General features: G+C 33.4%; 2 protein-coding genes across 4 annotated transcripts in view; one reads left to right on the top strand and one right to left on the bottom strand.

Annotated features, from left to right (window-relative positions):
* Positions 1–17051, top strand: part of LOC142973180 (uncharacterized) — an 83556-nt gene that overhangs the window by 11435 nt on the left and 55070 nt on the right. The window contains exon 1 of one of the 2 annotated variants that reach the window (XM_076114786.1): positions 4242–4313. The exons of the other annotated variant lie outside the window; for it this stretch is intronic. Coding sequence (XP_075970901.1) covers positions 4257–4313 — 57 coding nt within the window. The 5' untranslated portion in view covers positions 4242–4256. Of the gene's footprint in view, positions 1–4241; positions 4314–17051 lie in introns of those variants that run through there. 2 annotated transcript variants of the gene reach the window in all.
* LOC142973181 (uncharacterized) overlaps positions 1–17051 on the bottom strand; it is a 68049-nt gene that overhangs the window by 10105 nt on the left and 40893 nt on the right. The window contains exon 3 of one of the 2 annotated variants that reach the window (XM_076114790.1): positions 10033–10074. The exons of the other annotated variant lie outside the window; for it this stretch is intronic. The gene's annotated coding sequence lies outside the window, so the exon portion shown is untranslated. The remainder of the gene's footprint in view (positions 1–10032; positions 10075–17051) is intronic. 2 annotated transcript variants of the gene reach the window in all.

Raw genomic sequence — 17051 nt, 5'->3', positions numbered from 1 at the left:
GGTACAATAACATGTTATATTGACAATACAGTTTACACCCACGGGGATTACACAAATGCTGACAAAACATATCACTATCAGGCGTTTTTTTTTTTGTTAACCATTTCTGTACCACTGCAGGGCAAGGCTCTCCTCCCAAACGAGCGGGAGGGACTAGGCCTTGAGTCCAACACGATCGCCAAGCGCGGGTTGGCGACTTTTCATGCCCTTAATAAATGTATTACTAAAAGTATTTTGAGTTTGCAAAGAAACAGATGCGGCTAGAGGACTCTATTTTATAATGAAGTTACAGCGATGTGCCAGTTATTTTCGTATGTCTGAATATAGCAACAAGCCGCTGCGACCATAGAGAAGCACAAGTACTTAGAAGGCAAAATAACTCTATACTCCTTTATGTCTATTCTATTAGAAACTTGAAGTCAAGTCTAAATTCGTTAGCAGACAAGAATCTAGCCAGGCCATTGTACTGACTCCTATTTTAGTCAAAACGTCGAACTGTGCTCGCTTAGAATGTTTCAAATATATCTTTAGACTTAGACGATTTGAAAACCTTAGGAATGTGTCGTAAAGTCGGAAAGTAAGACTTGTAAAATATGCGTCATAAAATAAATAAATTAAAAAAAAAATGTTAGATAGCTAGACAATTTCTGAAAAAAATCTTATAGCAGGCTTTTTATGGTTTTGGAAGAATCTCTATTAGTCTAAAATGACAAAAAAAAATTGAAGTAGTGTTAAACTAAACGATCAGTAAAGCTGAAACTCAGTAAAATCTGTTTAATGTCAACTATTAAAGGTCAATTTAATTATAATACAAAAATATAAGAGGAGTAACATTAATTTATATATTTGATAATCGTTTAAGTAACAAAGTAGAGTCATTTAGGCCTCACGTAGACCACCCACATTCAAATAAAAAGAATTTAATTAAGCAACCTATTACATATTCCTGTATCAGTCTACAAACGTGTTTAATACAGTTTATAAAGTAATTACTTCAATGAATTCCGCAACCATTAACGATTAAAAACTTCCTCGAAAGAATTAAAAACTGTAATAAAACCTATTGTTTTGTACCTAGCGATGAACAATGTTCGAAACTGAGGCAAGGCCCCAATGACTTTTCGAAGTTAAGTGTGTATTAGATACAATTATCACTTGCTCTAACGGTGAAGGAAAACATCGTGATGAAACTTTGTGAATTTTATTTAATACATTACTGTCCCCAACCCGCACTTGTTCAGCGTGGTGGACTCAAAGCCTCATCGCTGCCGGCTCCGAAGGAGGGAGCAGTTCCTCCCGTCTTCGGACGAACCTTGGAAAAGTTGATAAGTAATTTTTTTGAGGGCATGCAAAGTCCCCAAGCTGCATATGGCCAGCGTGGTGTACTCAAGGCCTAATCGCTCCCGGCTCCCTCCTACGGGAGGAGACCTTTGCCAAACATTAGGACAGTAACGGGTTAAAAAAACTGTATAATGTTCAATGCATAATCACAAAAAAAATTGAGCTTGGTTGTTTATGGTTTTAGTTTGTAGGCGGATGTTTTGAAATCTGCGAATCAGATACTAAAAAAAATCTAGGGCACAGCAAGACGTCTGTCAGCATCGTGTACAGTAGGGTCGACGAGTAAATAAAAAACGCAATATCATATTAAAATTATCGCACTTTATTTCATGATAGATAGAAAAAGAAATTGCCATAGTGTGTCCCTGTAGCGTGACAGTGCTAATTTGACACATTATTTTAAGTTATTTGTACCTTGTACCTGTATTTTTAACTGGAAATGTAATTTCCAAAAGTGTCCCTTGGAGCTTACTACTTACCTAATTCTTTATTGATAATATACTGTCATGTTAAATAAAAATTCTCGGGAAATTACTACGCTACCCTAGTTTAGTATAAACTTTAATCAACTTAATTGCACTCTAGAGAATACGCGTCAGTTAGTTTGAAATTTGAACTCGTAGCCTGTAATTTGGCTATGCTCAAACTTGGTCAACGTCTCAACTGTCAAAGGAACATTGACCTCGATCAGTAAAAAGTTTTCTATACGTTTCAAAATTACCATGAGTATAAGCAAGTCTAAATAAAATATATTTTTAGAATAGTTGCCAGCCCTGGCGTTACTAATTGTTTGTTATCATCATATTGTGTAGCAATCTTGTTTTGAAACTAGGACTCTTTTGCCATTGCAATGCTGACAGCTAGCATACTCAACAATGATATACGTAGGCATTTTAAAATATTTTGCTGTAATAGACTAACCTCCTTATTCATAAACGCTAAGTAGCAGTCTTTCAACTATTGTATATTTTGTCTTTTCATGTTAACCTATTTAGAAAAGAAAACACAATCGAATATTACAAGTCAATCACGTTGAAGTTTGTTTTTATTCGTTAATGGATAACCCATTAGTAAATGTAGCCCTTGAAGACAAAATGGTAGATTTAAGGGATTTACCATTGAGTTTTAATTAAAGAAGTTAACTCTTCCTGCTTTGACACGAAACTGAGTAAGTGAGTAATAAAACCTAAACATTAAATGCTATCATTGACACAGTGGCAACACTGGTAATTAAAACAGCTGACGTAGGTATACAGTTAATTCGGTTATCAGATCTCTTTTCGTATTCATTATGCTTTGTGTGGCAACATTGCAAGGTTACGCCGATGTTCGGTGTTCAAAATTCAAATTGTTAACAATATTAGATTTTCATGCAAATCTAGAGGGTTTCCGGGCGCATTGTGTTTGGCGCGAAATATGTACATTATGATTTATTACTCAGATATAATGATATAAGAGGGAAATATCTTGTCCAAAGTGAATTACTGGATAATAAGATTTGTTTATAAACATTTAAATACATAAAATAATTTAACCTTACTAGTTCACAGCACACTGTCGAAAAGGCATATGAATAAGATTATGTTGAATATATTTATCGTATAAAGTATACCTTATACGTAGGAAAAAGACATGATCCTGCTGCTTTAAGCATAATTGTCGATAATGATTAGATAGTTATCCTAAAATATTGAGAGGACCACCCCGTTGCGCAAACATTAGTACTCGTAAAATTAATGCTATATAACATATTGCAAGACCGCTTCAAAATATGGGTACTTAAAATCGTATATAACACTCCAGTGAAATACAGGCGAGACATTATACACGACTAACATAAATCTTAAACGTACTTCACACTAATTTATCACTCCTTTCAGAAATTACTAGCGCAACACTAGCACCATTTATTCAAAATGGTCACCCATTCATTTAGTCCCATCTGTTTGTAGCATTACTTAACCAAACCCACCCACTCGCGTAATTAATGTCCAACCATATAGACATTAACAATTTTAAAACTTTAGCAATAGGACTAAAGGTCTTTGACAAAGACGCCATTTTAAAAAAAACATTTAACTTGACAGTTGTTTGAATTTTGAACTTTGTTTTTAAATATAATAAATCATTGTTGAATTTCACAGGGATTATTTAAAGTTCCGGGTAATTTCATCCGAAGGATAAAGCTAAAAGTTTAAATTTGTCTTTGATTTTGAAAATACTTTTATAATTGTATTTCTCGTTTTACATTTTGCTAATTCTATTAGTTGATACATTATTGAAAGTGCAACTTAGGAATACTTAAAAACTCTTTTATCATTTAAAAGGTACGTTACATCAGATACACATAATTATAGTATATTTTATGTCCAAAATGTCCATGTAGTAAACCTGAGTGCACAATTATTTATTAGTACTTTCCAGGCCAAGCTCGAAAGAACTAGTTAAAAAAATACTGGTTAAACTAGCGAGGAAAACTACAAAAGTCCGCTTGTTATAATAGCAGTGGTAAATAATATACTTGACTTTATTAAACAAATCAAAGCGAACTTTAAAAGTCAGCTTGTAATATACTCATAGAAAACGTACAATAAGTAAGTACATAGGGCCTATTCCCTTGGTTCTTATGACAAATTAATAAGTAAAGTGCTTTCCCCGATAAGTCGTCAAGCGCGGAGTTAAACCATTCATCTCGCTGTCTAAATGTCAACGGGAATCACAGGAAAAAAATCACCTTGAAGAGGGTCTTTGACCTCTAAATGATACATTTCAGGGTACGGGTTAAAGGTCAGAGAACTTTAATTATTGAAAGCAAAAGTTCAATTTTATTTTGGTATTTCTACTACACCAATCAATTTCTTGTATTATTTTTAGGACATGGCTTTAAGCATTCCATCCGAAACACGAAGATCTTAATGACAAAGCGACCACCCATCAAGAAACGACGTGGAAAGGTTGCTGAACTTTTACTGGTGAGCGCAATCCTAGTATTATAAATGCGAAAATTTGTGAGTACGGTGAGATGACTGAGATGGATGCACATATGTACATATGTATAAATAGTATATTTGTATGTTTGTAAACGCCTCAGTTAAATCTACTCGGTGTCACAGAAGGTCAGTGGAACTCACACGCACTATCTCTGGTTGTCAACCATTGTGATCATGATCACACGTGTCGCCTTGGGTTGCGCAACCAACGCAACCATTCAATGGTTGGTTAAGTAACTGGTTATTATCCAACAAACGGCGTGGGAATCGACACGGCTACTGTAACATGCAAGTACGTAGATTTAAGATGTTCTTCTTAAACGTCATGTCGGTCAAAGGTTTATTCCACTCACGTTTTGTTGGTTAAGGTTATGACTATACTGTACAAGGACATGGTCTTACGAATATATTCTCCTGTTTTATAAACACATATAACGTAACGCTTGTTTTACTAAAGGTTTAGGCATGAAAGTGTATGAAATATACCTATGTTTCGCCATTGACAATATTGGTCCAATGTAATAGGGGTGAGCCTATTTCTATATTATGCCAGACGCGTAACCTAAGTTCTGGCTACTATTAAGAATAATCCAATATAAATTAGAAAAAACAAATAGCATACTGCCTGAAGTGGAACCTTATGACCAGCAGTTGCATATACTAACACCCAGACATCAGTCAAATAAAGTTCGTCCGCGATCAAGCCCGATGTAACCCGGTGGAAACATCGGTTAACAAATAAGTCATCGTAATAAATCGTTTTAGTTCTATGTGTACAAGTCGCGGTAATTTATCACCTCAAATTACATTTGTTTTATCCCATGACTATCTCACTGTTGAGCAAATGATTTCTTCCGAACGAGGGAAGGCTTGAGCCTTGAGTCCGACACGCTGACCAATTGCAGGTTGGTTGACTTTGAATGCCCTTAAGAAATTACAAAAAAAAATACTTATATTGAACAGTAGAACACTATCTGGTTTGTATCTAACCTCAAATGCCTCTACTGTGATGTAGAGATAAATGTCGTGAGAAATCCGTCATACGTTTATCCTACTTGGTTCATTATGGTTAAGAGCTAATAAGGTTAGCAAATGAAAATATGACGCTATTCAAACATCTGTGTATGCACTTGACTATTTATAACAAACCAAGAACTTTACAATTTAAGTTTTGTATAGCCGTAGTGCAGTGGTTATGGTGGTCGCCACGCCACTTCTAGTTTGTCATGGGGTTAGTTAGTAATACTTTATGTACGTTGTTTGTATCGTTGTAAAAGTCCCTGTGACACAAGAGCTATTCTTAGAGAAGGAGTTGCCTTTTTAGAATTTGCTAATTAGCTGTATTGACGACACAGAAACGCCTACGGTCCAGTTTCACCGGGGTAAAACTTTTCCCCGTCTATTAGTGAAAACCGCATGAAAATCCGTTCAGTAGACTTTGATTTCATTGCGAACAGACAGATAGGTTTATAATATTATGAATTACTAATAAAAGCTTCTGAAATACAACCTTAAAATTATGTTAATGAACCATTAGCCACCCAAGCACGATGATCTGTTTATGTCACACTAATTACGATCAAAGCATCCCACTTAAGTAATTACGTAATTATCTTGAAGATTGATTGATTGGCAAGCGAGTGTTACATGCCCAAATTAAACTTAATACATTATACGAGATAACATCAAATATTAAGCGTTAATTAACTGAGGCTCAATCAGCGATGTAATATCGGAGCTTATAATAGGTGGCGCCACCAGAGCACAACATAAACAATGCTTTTTATTTAGTCTGTGGTAGTTTGCTTTTTTTATTGGTAGTACTGAAAAATGTATTGTAGGCTGATATTACTTTTACTTCTTTGTTTTTTATCATAAATCTTTATTTTCTGGACAATTCGACAAGATATGTTTTTTATTTTACATTGGATTAGGCATTTGTCTTATGCAAATTGTACATGCTTTTTTTAAAAACAATGAATTACGACAAAAACATGGCACCTACGTCCTAAATACTTTATATACTAACTTCTGAAGTAATTCATTAATTTAAACACGAAAAGTTCCGTACTAATTAAAAAAGGCACATAAAAACGCGTTTGTTGCATCGGAGCCCCCTGAAATATTTATCAACCGAAATACATCATCTGTAAACAGCAGTGTTTACACTTCGTGTACGGTACCCTAAAAAACAAACGACAACTACAGAGTACTAATATGAGAGTAGTATGTCATGGAATCAGTGGCGCCTCTATCGGCAGAAATTAACACTAAGATCCCCTATTAACGCATAGTTTAATGCTTTGGTAAACATGGCGGAAGATGTCCCGAGGGAATTAATATGCTAATGATTAATATCAATTACATTCGGGTTATCTTAAGGGCTGCAGGTGTATGTTTGTTGTCTTTCAAGTATGTTTGTATAGGATATTGTAAGCAATCTTGTGTATGCAAATTATTCTAAGATTGTTTGTAGAGGTAATCTTTCATAGACCATTTCACAATATAAACGGTTGTATTTTGTTACTAACACAAATTATTGAAACGGAATAAATGATTTATTATTGATACATTCCGCTACGTTCGATCGCCCGATATGTTCCACTTGGAGATAAAAACAAAATTAATAACCGAATACTCCTAGGAAAGACTTGTTTCTCATCGTTTTAGTTTACGCATTTAATTTCAATTCTTTGTGATTCGCTTCGATGAAAATTAAAAACGAGCCCATTTTTTTACGAAACCTATATTTTTTCTAACTCTAGAAATCGTGTTATTTGTGCATGCTCTTCAAATTACGTATGCATGCATCCTATACTTAGTCGCATGCTTGTTTCCGCATGAATACGCTGTAAGTGTACGCTATGATTACGTATTCGAAGCACGGAGCGGCGTATCTTTCACGCATCTCTATACGCTATAAATATATAGAATAAGTCAGAGATGTCGTCACGTGGGAGTATATTCTGTATTTGCCGACGATTGCCAAAAAAAAATAAGGTCAATGGCAACCCTAGGTAAAAAAAATTATTACATCTCAGTGATAAACGCAGCAGGCTAAAGTCTAAAATCGCGAAAAAATACAATTTGCAGTTAGTTAGACTTATTAAAAAAAATTCAACGCTTGAAACAAAGACATGAATTTTATTACTCTCTCTTGTTAATCAAGTTACTATAGACTACTTGAGAGAGCCACCACAAAGCAAGATTCATAAAGATCTTGAATTTCGCCCTCTGGAGTACACAACTATATAAGACAATTTCACTTGTAACAATTTTAGGCTTGCTGCACACTTGTGTCGATCGGGTAGCTTTTTCGTTCCAGATCGTCAAAATTTGTTGTTATTCATTCGCGGCGATGTCGAGTGGCATTTTTCCCGAACGTTCATCTACACCAGGGGTTCCCTACCTTTTCTTAGCCCGGGACCACTTTTATATTATTCTTGTTAACAGGGACCACTATGTAAGTATATTAAAAATAAAGTGTATTAAAAATCCTGAAAATTGTAAATTTTAAAGTCATCCGCGGACCGCTAGTTGGGAACCACTGATCTACACAAACTCGACTTTACCGCCCGGCTGTGCCGATTAATGCCGAACCGAATCTGTGTGTAGCAAGCCTTACAATAAAGTTTTCGGGAAAACGGCCAACAGTTTTTTATGGTTGAAACGTGTGGGACAAGTAAGAAACAATCTGTCACATGTAATGTATAGAGGTAGCTCTCGAGACAGTTACAAACTTGAAGGAGAAAACTTCTTGTTGTTTTCGAAGTTTGTTCTTGAAGCTTGTTTTCGAGATAGATTGACGTTTAATCTGTATGCTGCAGATAAACGTTGTAAAGTCTGTTTAAATTTAAATATTGTAGCTTGTAACCTGCGGCTGTGTGTGGGTGATAAGATATTTTGGAAAAGTTTGCTGTATAAATTTTACTTATATACGAAAAAAGACAGTAGTTTTCAAATATCCATTCTATTACATACATTCCCAAATTTCACATTTCTATAATAGCGGGATATCTTGTTTATATCAGAAAACAAGAAATTAAAAAAAACGGCAACATAAATGAAATAAAATCAACTTTTCCGATTTCTCTTTTCTGACTTTTTCGTTCCCGATTCCAGACGAATCGATTCGAATCAATGATTTCTTGACATGCACTTGACTAGGCTCTGGTACCGTCTAAACCATATAACCAGACACCAATCAAAGCACTAAGCTCTACCTATTTACCGTCAAGAAGAAACACAACCATTTCCTGACGGCTGATTTATGATCTGTCAATCGACCAAGCCGTGACGTCATCGGCGCGCGCGCATTCACAGTACAAAGTGATTGATGGACTTCCAATAGATGGGTGGAAAATATGATGTTTTTAGTAAAACGGATTAAAGCTGTTTACTTAATATAATGTGTTTAGTGGACTTTTCGTTTGGTAATGGTAAAGGCAAATTAATGAATTGGCTTTTATGTCTAATGGTAGTCATGGTTGTAGCCTTCGAGTTTCTTTGGAAAAGAATAAGAATCTTTTCGTAAATCTTGCTCTGAACAGCTAATTAGTGTCTGTATAACCAGTGAAGCTCTGGTCATTACTACAGGTACTTTTGTTGGGTTGTGAGATGACCAAAAATTACGAGGTTTTTACCGGGATTTTTTGCTTTTTCTCGTGGTTAATATTCGGGCAATTTATTTACTGTTGTTATTTATTTTTGTTAAAGGTGTGTTTGCTAAAGGTGCTGCCATCGCGAGCCTTAAACACCCGTAAATATGATAGTCGTTTATAAAACTCCATTATTATGCCAATAATTAAGAACACAATTAAGAATAAGTTGTGTAAAGTCCCACGTTAATCATTTGCAATTGATGAAGTAATAGTAATGTCGGCAATGTGATAATTGACTGCGATTCAATCAACACCTGCTGCATTAAGAATTATTGTACAACATGATTCCTTATGAAGACTCTACACTTATAGAACACCTTGATACGTAGGGATAAACTTACTTTAATCTACTGTGCGTCTGTCAATGTCAAAATTGACGTATCCAGCTAGAACATTTTAGTGGTCAATTCTCCTCAGTGAGAATTGAGTTAAAATCGGTTTATTTTGTTTTTACTCTGGTATTACTAGATCATTTATCCAAAACACGAATTATATTAAAGAAAATTCGAATTTAAAATTGATTACAAAATTCATAAAAAAAAATAATGATTAAATTTACCGCCAACATACGAAAAAATGGTGCAATCTGTTTCAAATGTAAAATCAATTCACTTCGAGAGGTAAGGAGCCAATATATTATCACATGCCAGCACTTTTATTGCAAAATAGCTTCTTATAATTAGTATTACATAAAAAGGATTTACAACGTGATAAATAAGTAACGGTATGTCGGTACTGGACACTTGAGAATGCTCTATAGAAACATTATCAGGTGCATAACACGACGTGAATAAGTGATTAAACAGAAAATGTTCTAGTACATACTTTTACTGTTTGTTTCTTCCCTATTAAAATTGTAGTAATGTGATATTTAAAGTAAAAATCCCTTGACGTTGAATATTTTTCGAAGATAATGTTAAAGTCTAGAAGTCAGTCAAGAATAATGTCGATCAAATATGTTTATAAAAAAATGTTGTGCTATCTCAAATTCTTGAACTTTTTACCAAGTTTTGATATCACATTAATCACATGAAGCTTACCATAAACCTTAAGATCTCGTAGAGTTGTGTAGTTATAATTACCTGTAAAATAAATAAGATTTTATTAATGAGAATATAATACATACACCTACTTATTACTAAAGAAATAAATAAGTGAAAACATCATATTATTATCGGAAACTTAAAATTTTACCAAGTAAAATAATCATTGAGTCTGAGTAGTAATTTAATTGATACACGTAGGAATTATTAAAAGCAAAATGGTCAACACACCTAATTCTAAAGTACCTAAAAAATATTAATAAATTAAAGTACCTGCGTCAAGTTAGTTTCTACAAAAAGATAAAGATCGAAATATTTCGCGGAATTAATTGTCAATTAACCTAAAACAACAGATTGGGTGAACGACCTCTGAACTTATTATTTAAGGGTTAAAATTGGGGTTAATTTAATAATAATGAGACATTTACAAAGTGGAGCTATTTCCAACAAGTGCTACGAGCTAGAAACATTGTTACAAAGTTATTATCATAATTGTCAGCTTTTCAGAAACTTCATAACTTTTAAACTCTCGCGTTGCATGTTTAATGTATAATAGAATACGGGATTAACGCGAACACGCATTTTACCTTAAAATGCCTAACGTTTCGGCGCAGGTTGCACTCGCCGTGGTCCCAGGCTGACTGGAGCAGCGATGACAGGACTTCGTGTATATGAGGAGAAAATGCTCCAGTCAGCCTGGGACCACGGCGAGTGCAACCTGCGCCGAAACGTTAGGCATTTTAAGGTAAAATCCGTGTTCGCGTTAATTCCCGTATTCTATTATACATTTTCAGAAACTTATTTAATTACTCAGAATTCATTATTTTTCGTTCATTTATCAATCCATTAAATAAAGATTCAGTTTTAACTAACGTTTTGGGAAAATTCCTGAGTTTCCCTAAAATTCGAAATATTGTGAAGATGGATGAATGTTTGTTACACTTTACGCAAAAATTACTGTATGGATTTTTATGAAATTTTATACACTGATAGCTTACGTCCTGAATTAACACATAGAATATTTTTTACGCGGACGAAGTCGCGGAGTGAAACTAGTTTTACATAACATTTGGCATACAATTTACACCCAAAAAATATACAGACGACCAACGTCATGAAAATTAATTTGTCTTTTTTCATTGACTTATATCACGTCTTTGTTGTTACTTTGTTAACAAAAGACAAATATTTTTTCCTATATAACTTTATAGTGAATTCGTGACTAAATAAATTACGAAACTCAAAAACATTGGTTTGCAAAAAAGTTTTTATTCCGACGTAAAATATAACAACAAAATTATAATAAGACTGTGTGTATGTCTCAAATATACTTTTTGTGTAGTTCTCTTTGATTGAACTTGAGGGTAAAATAAGTTGACAACCGTAAAATCATATATTAAACATAAAACTACGCCTTCTTCCCACAGGGGTAGGCAGTAGGCAGAAACCAGAGAACGTCACTTGGTATGATTCTTAGAAACTTCAAACTAGGTAGCTTTGCTTCATTCACATCCATAGATCTTGTCATACAGGACCGCATGTTTTATAATTATTATTAGATTTTAATGCCTTATTTAAGAGAATATGGCCGTAAAATCGACGCATTAAAAACTACAGATTAAAAAAATAATTGACTGTCATATATCATTCCGTTAAAGTGCCAAAATTACCGAATTATAAAGGAATTAGGGATATTATCTGCGTCTATACATAGACAACTTACTTATTAAAATTTTAATTCGATAATGAACCATTTAATAGCAAAAATACGGTAATAAATTATGTTTGTTTGCAATTTTAATCGATTTGAAATCAATGTTTAACGAGCTCTGTTCGCGATAAAGGTCTTGTATTACACACGAAACAATACTAAATCATTAAAAACTAAATTGGAGCTACAAAATTACTATGGACTAGGACTGACGCACTGAGGGTCCCGTAAAATTATTTATGAAAATGGCAACAAAACCACGTTTGTTGCTATGATCCCTGTTAACTATTTACTTTATTACATATTATGAGTATTAGCTGTTAAAAGGGCAACAGCAATACCTACATCATCTGTGAAAAATTTAACAGTATTACTTTACAGTCTATGCGATATCCTGGTGACAGACAGGAAAGTCTTAGTAATAAGACTCCCGTTTTGTTAAGGCGGTTCTGTACCCAAAGGGACACCTTTGGTAACCCTAAAAACCCTAAAAACAATGTAATCTTAAGTAATGTTATCGCAACAAAATCACAAAAAAACGAATCCCAAGATTTTTCCCGCTATTACGCCCAATGGTGTCATCAATATTTGACATTTCAATTTAAAAAAACGTAATGTCAAATCACTATACTTTATAAAGAAGCATCTTTACATTCTCTACATTAATGTGATGGCACGATTCTGCTTTGGCACGACTTTTTACATTCATTTTTACATAATGTCTGTATGTACGGATGTGCGACATTCGTCATGTCATCTTGGCCTCTCACTTCCTGGCTGGAGACGCACTGGCCAGTGCTAAGGGCCATAGTAACACTATCTGACACTTTATAAGAAATAAATATAATTTCCGTGTAATTTGTAGGTATTTTACGCGGTTTTATTAAGTTTTATATTTAGTAGCTAAGTAGGTATGCTTAGTACTTATTTATAACGCGACAGAAAATCAATAAGTTTGTCGATGTGACCACCAATATTACAGCTTCAGAATAAAATGATAAGTATGACATATTTTAAATAAAAAAAGGTGTTTTATTTTTGTATTAGGTACATAAATTATATGTTTATAGTTGTACATATTTTAAAATTTAAAGAAGATGTTAATTTTGTAGTGAAATTTGATGCAATGTGCAATAAATAATAATTATTTGAATTTAAGCTTGCACTACATTGTCTATAGCCGCTAAAATGGCATCTAAAAACTTTTATTATTAAATTCACTCCTAACTACACTATATTAGCTTCTTTTTACAACAAAACTAAATTTCAAACTAGATATCCAATCAGTATATCACAGACATTCAAAATAAGCTCCCTACAAACGACAAGGAGAGGACAACAAAAGCTTTGAAATACAATTGTAAATACACTTTCTACCGAATACAACAAAAGGTTTGTATTCAATACAAAAGCCGGTCTGTCTAGTATCTGTATATATCTAGAAAAACGTTTAAATACCATCTAGATCTAGTCAGATAACTGACGTTCTATTGAAGAGGAAAAAAGGCTAATCTTTATAGTGAAAGTTAGTAGCCATTTTCACTGCCATTATTATAGACTTGTTAGGCGTGAGGTACACTGAGTGTAATATGTTAGAGTATTATATTAATTTGTTGTGATTTTTGTATTAAATAATATGTTTTTATTCCATAGTATGACATAGAAAGAAATGTTATGAGGTGCAATTTTTTATCATAGTTAATTTTATTACGTGTTTGTTACCAAATTCGAATGATTACTGATATGATCATGAATAGACCTATATCTCAAATTACTTATTTTTAAATACATACAAATATAATATCACGCTTGTTATACACAAAATTGTGGGCGGAGGTATACGAAATACGAGCACCCGTATTTTGTTATTAGCAATGTTAGTCCCTAGGTTAGAGAGCGAGCCTATTGTCATAATATATATGGCACGTCACCGAACTTCGGGCAACTATTGTGAAAAACCTAATATAAATTAGAAAATTAAACAATTAAAATTGTTTTTTACCTTTTTTTATGATAACTAATATGGTTTTGCCAAACATTCTTAAAAGAACTACGTTAAAAAACTGACACCAACATGGCTAAGCCACTATCTATAGCATTTTGTATAAAGACTTTATTTATAACTCAGTGTGCTTCCATCTTTACCAGCATTATAGTTTTTATGCAATAATAATCAGTTTGTGAGCAGATCTGTTCATGCTGACACTTACTGCCATCTAGTGCCAACGAATTAACGCACGAGCTCGACTGCGTGAGATTATTTCACAACGATACATTTTTTATGCTTTTTATCCAACAATAGATAATAAAAGGCTTTTCATTTAATTATGGCGGCTATTTGAAACTATAAATTTAAGATAATTTAGTGATGATGAGTTATGAGTTATAAAATGTTTTGTTTTTGGGTTTAAATAACTTTGACACGGGTTTGACTAGTTATGTAAACCGATATAGGTACCTAATAAAAGAATATGAATATCTAATTCCTCAGTTTTGATCCTGTATGACAAGATCAAGAATAAAACAATAAAAGATTAAGATTCCCTAAGGACCCTAAGGACCCTAAGCCCTAAGCTAGGTCAAAGGCCTTACGGGCGGCGTGAACAACTAAGACCCTAGGATGACCACTAACTATACCTACGCTAAAATAAAATGAAAAAAATATTTGATTTTTAACTTTAGCCACTTTCGAAAGAAAGGAGTTTTGCTTGTCTACCTTGAATAAATAAAGGCAAAAGAAACCTAGCCATTCAGCCTAGGATGTGAAACTTTCAAGTGTAGAGCTCGGCAATAGTTGCCAATTGCGATAAATATCTTCAGGCCAAAGAACTGAAAAAGTAATGGGGTTTAAAAAATCGATAGCGAGCCTGTCTCTACGAAATAGGACGTTGATAAATAATGAATTTTGTCTAATTGAGCGTCGCAATTTGTTCTGAAATATTCAAGAACTTTGGTTAAAAGTAATTCTGAGAAAATTTTCGTAAGTACCTGTATATTTCGTGGCATATTTGCTTTTGATTGCCAGGAAAATACGGGCAATGGTGTCATTGATGATAAATTTGAAGCTTTAAAAATACTTTTACTCAAGGCCTAACCCATCCCTTATTCCGGGAGCAGACCCTTGTCAAGCAGTAGAACATGGATTTAATTTGTTATTGGGTATTTATTTTACATTTGTAATTTAAGGTAGGTACCTACAGTAATTGAAAAAAAGATCTCTATAGACATAAATTACAACTAGATTCCGTTATTTTGAAACTGCTAGTCACAAGTCTTTTCAAAGTCATATTCACCAAAGAAGTTATACTTATTATCATAATTTAATTACATCAGTTGTAAAATGCGACATCACGTCTTCGAACGTGAACATTTAGTTGCGCCACGTCGAACGAAAAAGCAGTCGCCATCTTCGATTTCCTAACAAGCTTCGAGACCAAGATGTTACAACTCAAACCTTTTTATTCCAATTTTCAATAGACTCACGACACTTCCAACCGTTATAACATGACCTTTGTACTATAGACTTTATCCCCTTATTATAAGATTCAAAATTAAATGACTAGTTAATGAGGAAATGTGAAGCAATCGGTGCACAGTTTCGGGATTACGTTTCGTTTTCTCGCTTGCAAGTAAATGTATTAACGTTCTATTTCACTGCATCTGTGCATGCCTTCACCTTACGCCGTGACAAGGTCATATCTTAACAAGTGGGTAATACAATATTCGGACGCCAATTGTTTAAAATTTTAATCTTTAAAGGAAAATTGATACACAATTATGTACTATATTCCTTTACATCTGTTTTTATTGAAAATTCCAGAGTCAATACCTACTTTGCTAATTAGGTATAGGTGCATACTTAGATTTATGAATAAGTTCTAATGTCTTGTAAAAGAAAACTCAAAAAACAATACACAAAATACTTATTTCATAGAAAATAAGGAACATTATTCGTAGGTAATGGCTCTTTACAAAACAAATTACTTAAAGGAAGACAAACTCGTCAAGTTAAGTGCTTAAAAACGCAAAACTAAGCGCTAATGGTTGAAAAAACTTGATAAATGTGTTAACGAAATATGTAATTGCATGAGTGCAAAAACTACTTAACATAAAGATATCGTAAACACTTCTTATAGAGCGTGAATCTTGCAAAAACTAGGCATTGAAATTGTTATTCTGAAGGTTACATTATAGCTGCAGAAGATACGTAAAAACGGCCATTTTCTTTTGTCAGTCTCAGTAGCCGCAACTAAAATAATACCAAGACGTTTTGATATACGAAATGCTTCAAGATATTTATTTAAAAAAGGTATTTTATCCTTAATTTATCAGAATACATAATAGACATAATATATATGCACATACGTTAATATATTTCTCGAAAAAATCGTATCATTTTCGCGCCAATAGAATGACAGAACGATAAAAGATGGGGGTCGGTTTGCAAGTTCGTCATAAAACCACAAGTGCATGTAAAACACTTTTCCCTTTACGTTTTCCTTTTAATGCCAAGGTAACGTTGACCTCTCTTGATAAATTAATATCTAGATGCTTAGATGCCACGATTTTACACTCAGTTTATTTGAAAATACTGTATTTTTTGTCAATTAATTTTAATTACTTTATTCTTAAAATAATTTAATTATTTGCTAGCTGCAAAATTTAAAAACTTCCTTTTTTATTCGTCTATAAACAATAGAATGTTGTGAAGTTCTTGATTTTAATATATTTAAGTTTGGTGCTAATTAGTCAACTGTCAAATTGTTTTAATTAAAGTTAATAAAGGAATAAGCTAGTTAGAATAATACATAATAATACTTCCATATCACTAAGAAGATTGTTTATAATTTTAACACTCATGATCAAGAAAATTTGTTATGACTTTATATTATGAATCGGTGATGCTTATGTTCTAGCTGTTCTAAGTTAAGTTTCTTAGTAGGTGTCTACTTATAAGACTCAGACTAGAAAAAAAAACAAATAAATTAAAAAAAAACAGCGAAATGGAAAGTGATAAATGGTCAAGGCAACGACATTATTATGCCAAAGTATATAATAGACAGTAAACAGAGAAACGTGTTCAGTTTAAAACCTCGATACTGTTTTCTACTTAACTAGAACAGATTGCATCTAAAAGTTCACTTATAGCCTGTAAACATTAGTGCTTTCGCTTTCCTACATATCTTGTTGCGGTTTCAGAACGGTGACCATAGACTAAATTGAGCTTTCTAAACCGACTGTTGTCTATGTGGTATTCGAGTAAATTGTTTAAACCCCATCAAAGATGGCCGTGTTAGTTTAAAGT

The sequence above is a fragment of the Anticarsia gemmatalis genome, chromosome 5, assembly GCF_050436995.1.
Source record: "Anticarsia gemmatalis isolate Benzon Research Colony breed Stoneville strain chromosome 5, ilAntGemm2 primary, whole genome shotgun sequence".
Taxonomy (NCBI): Eukaryota; Metazoa; Arthropoda; class Insecta; order Lepidoptera; family Erebidae; genus Anticarsia; species Anticarsia gemmatalis.
The sequence above is the reverse complement of the archived record's forward strand: the minus strand, read 5'-3'. Positions and strand labels throughout refer to the sequence as shown.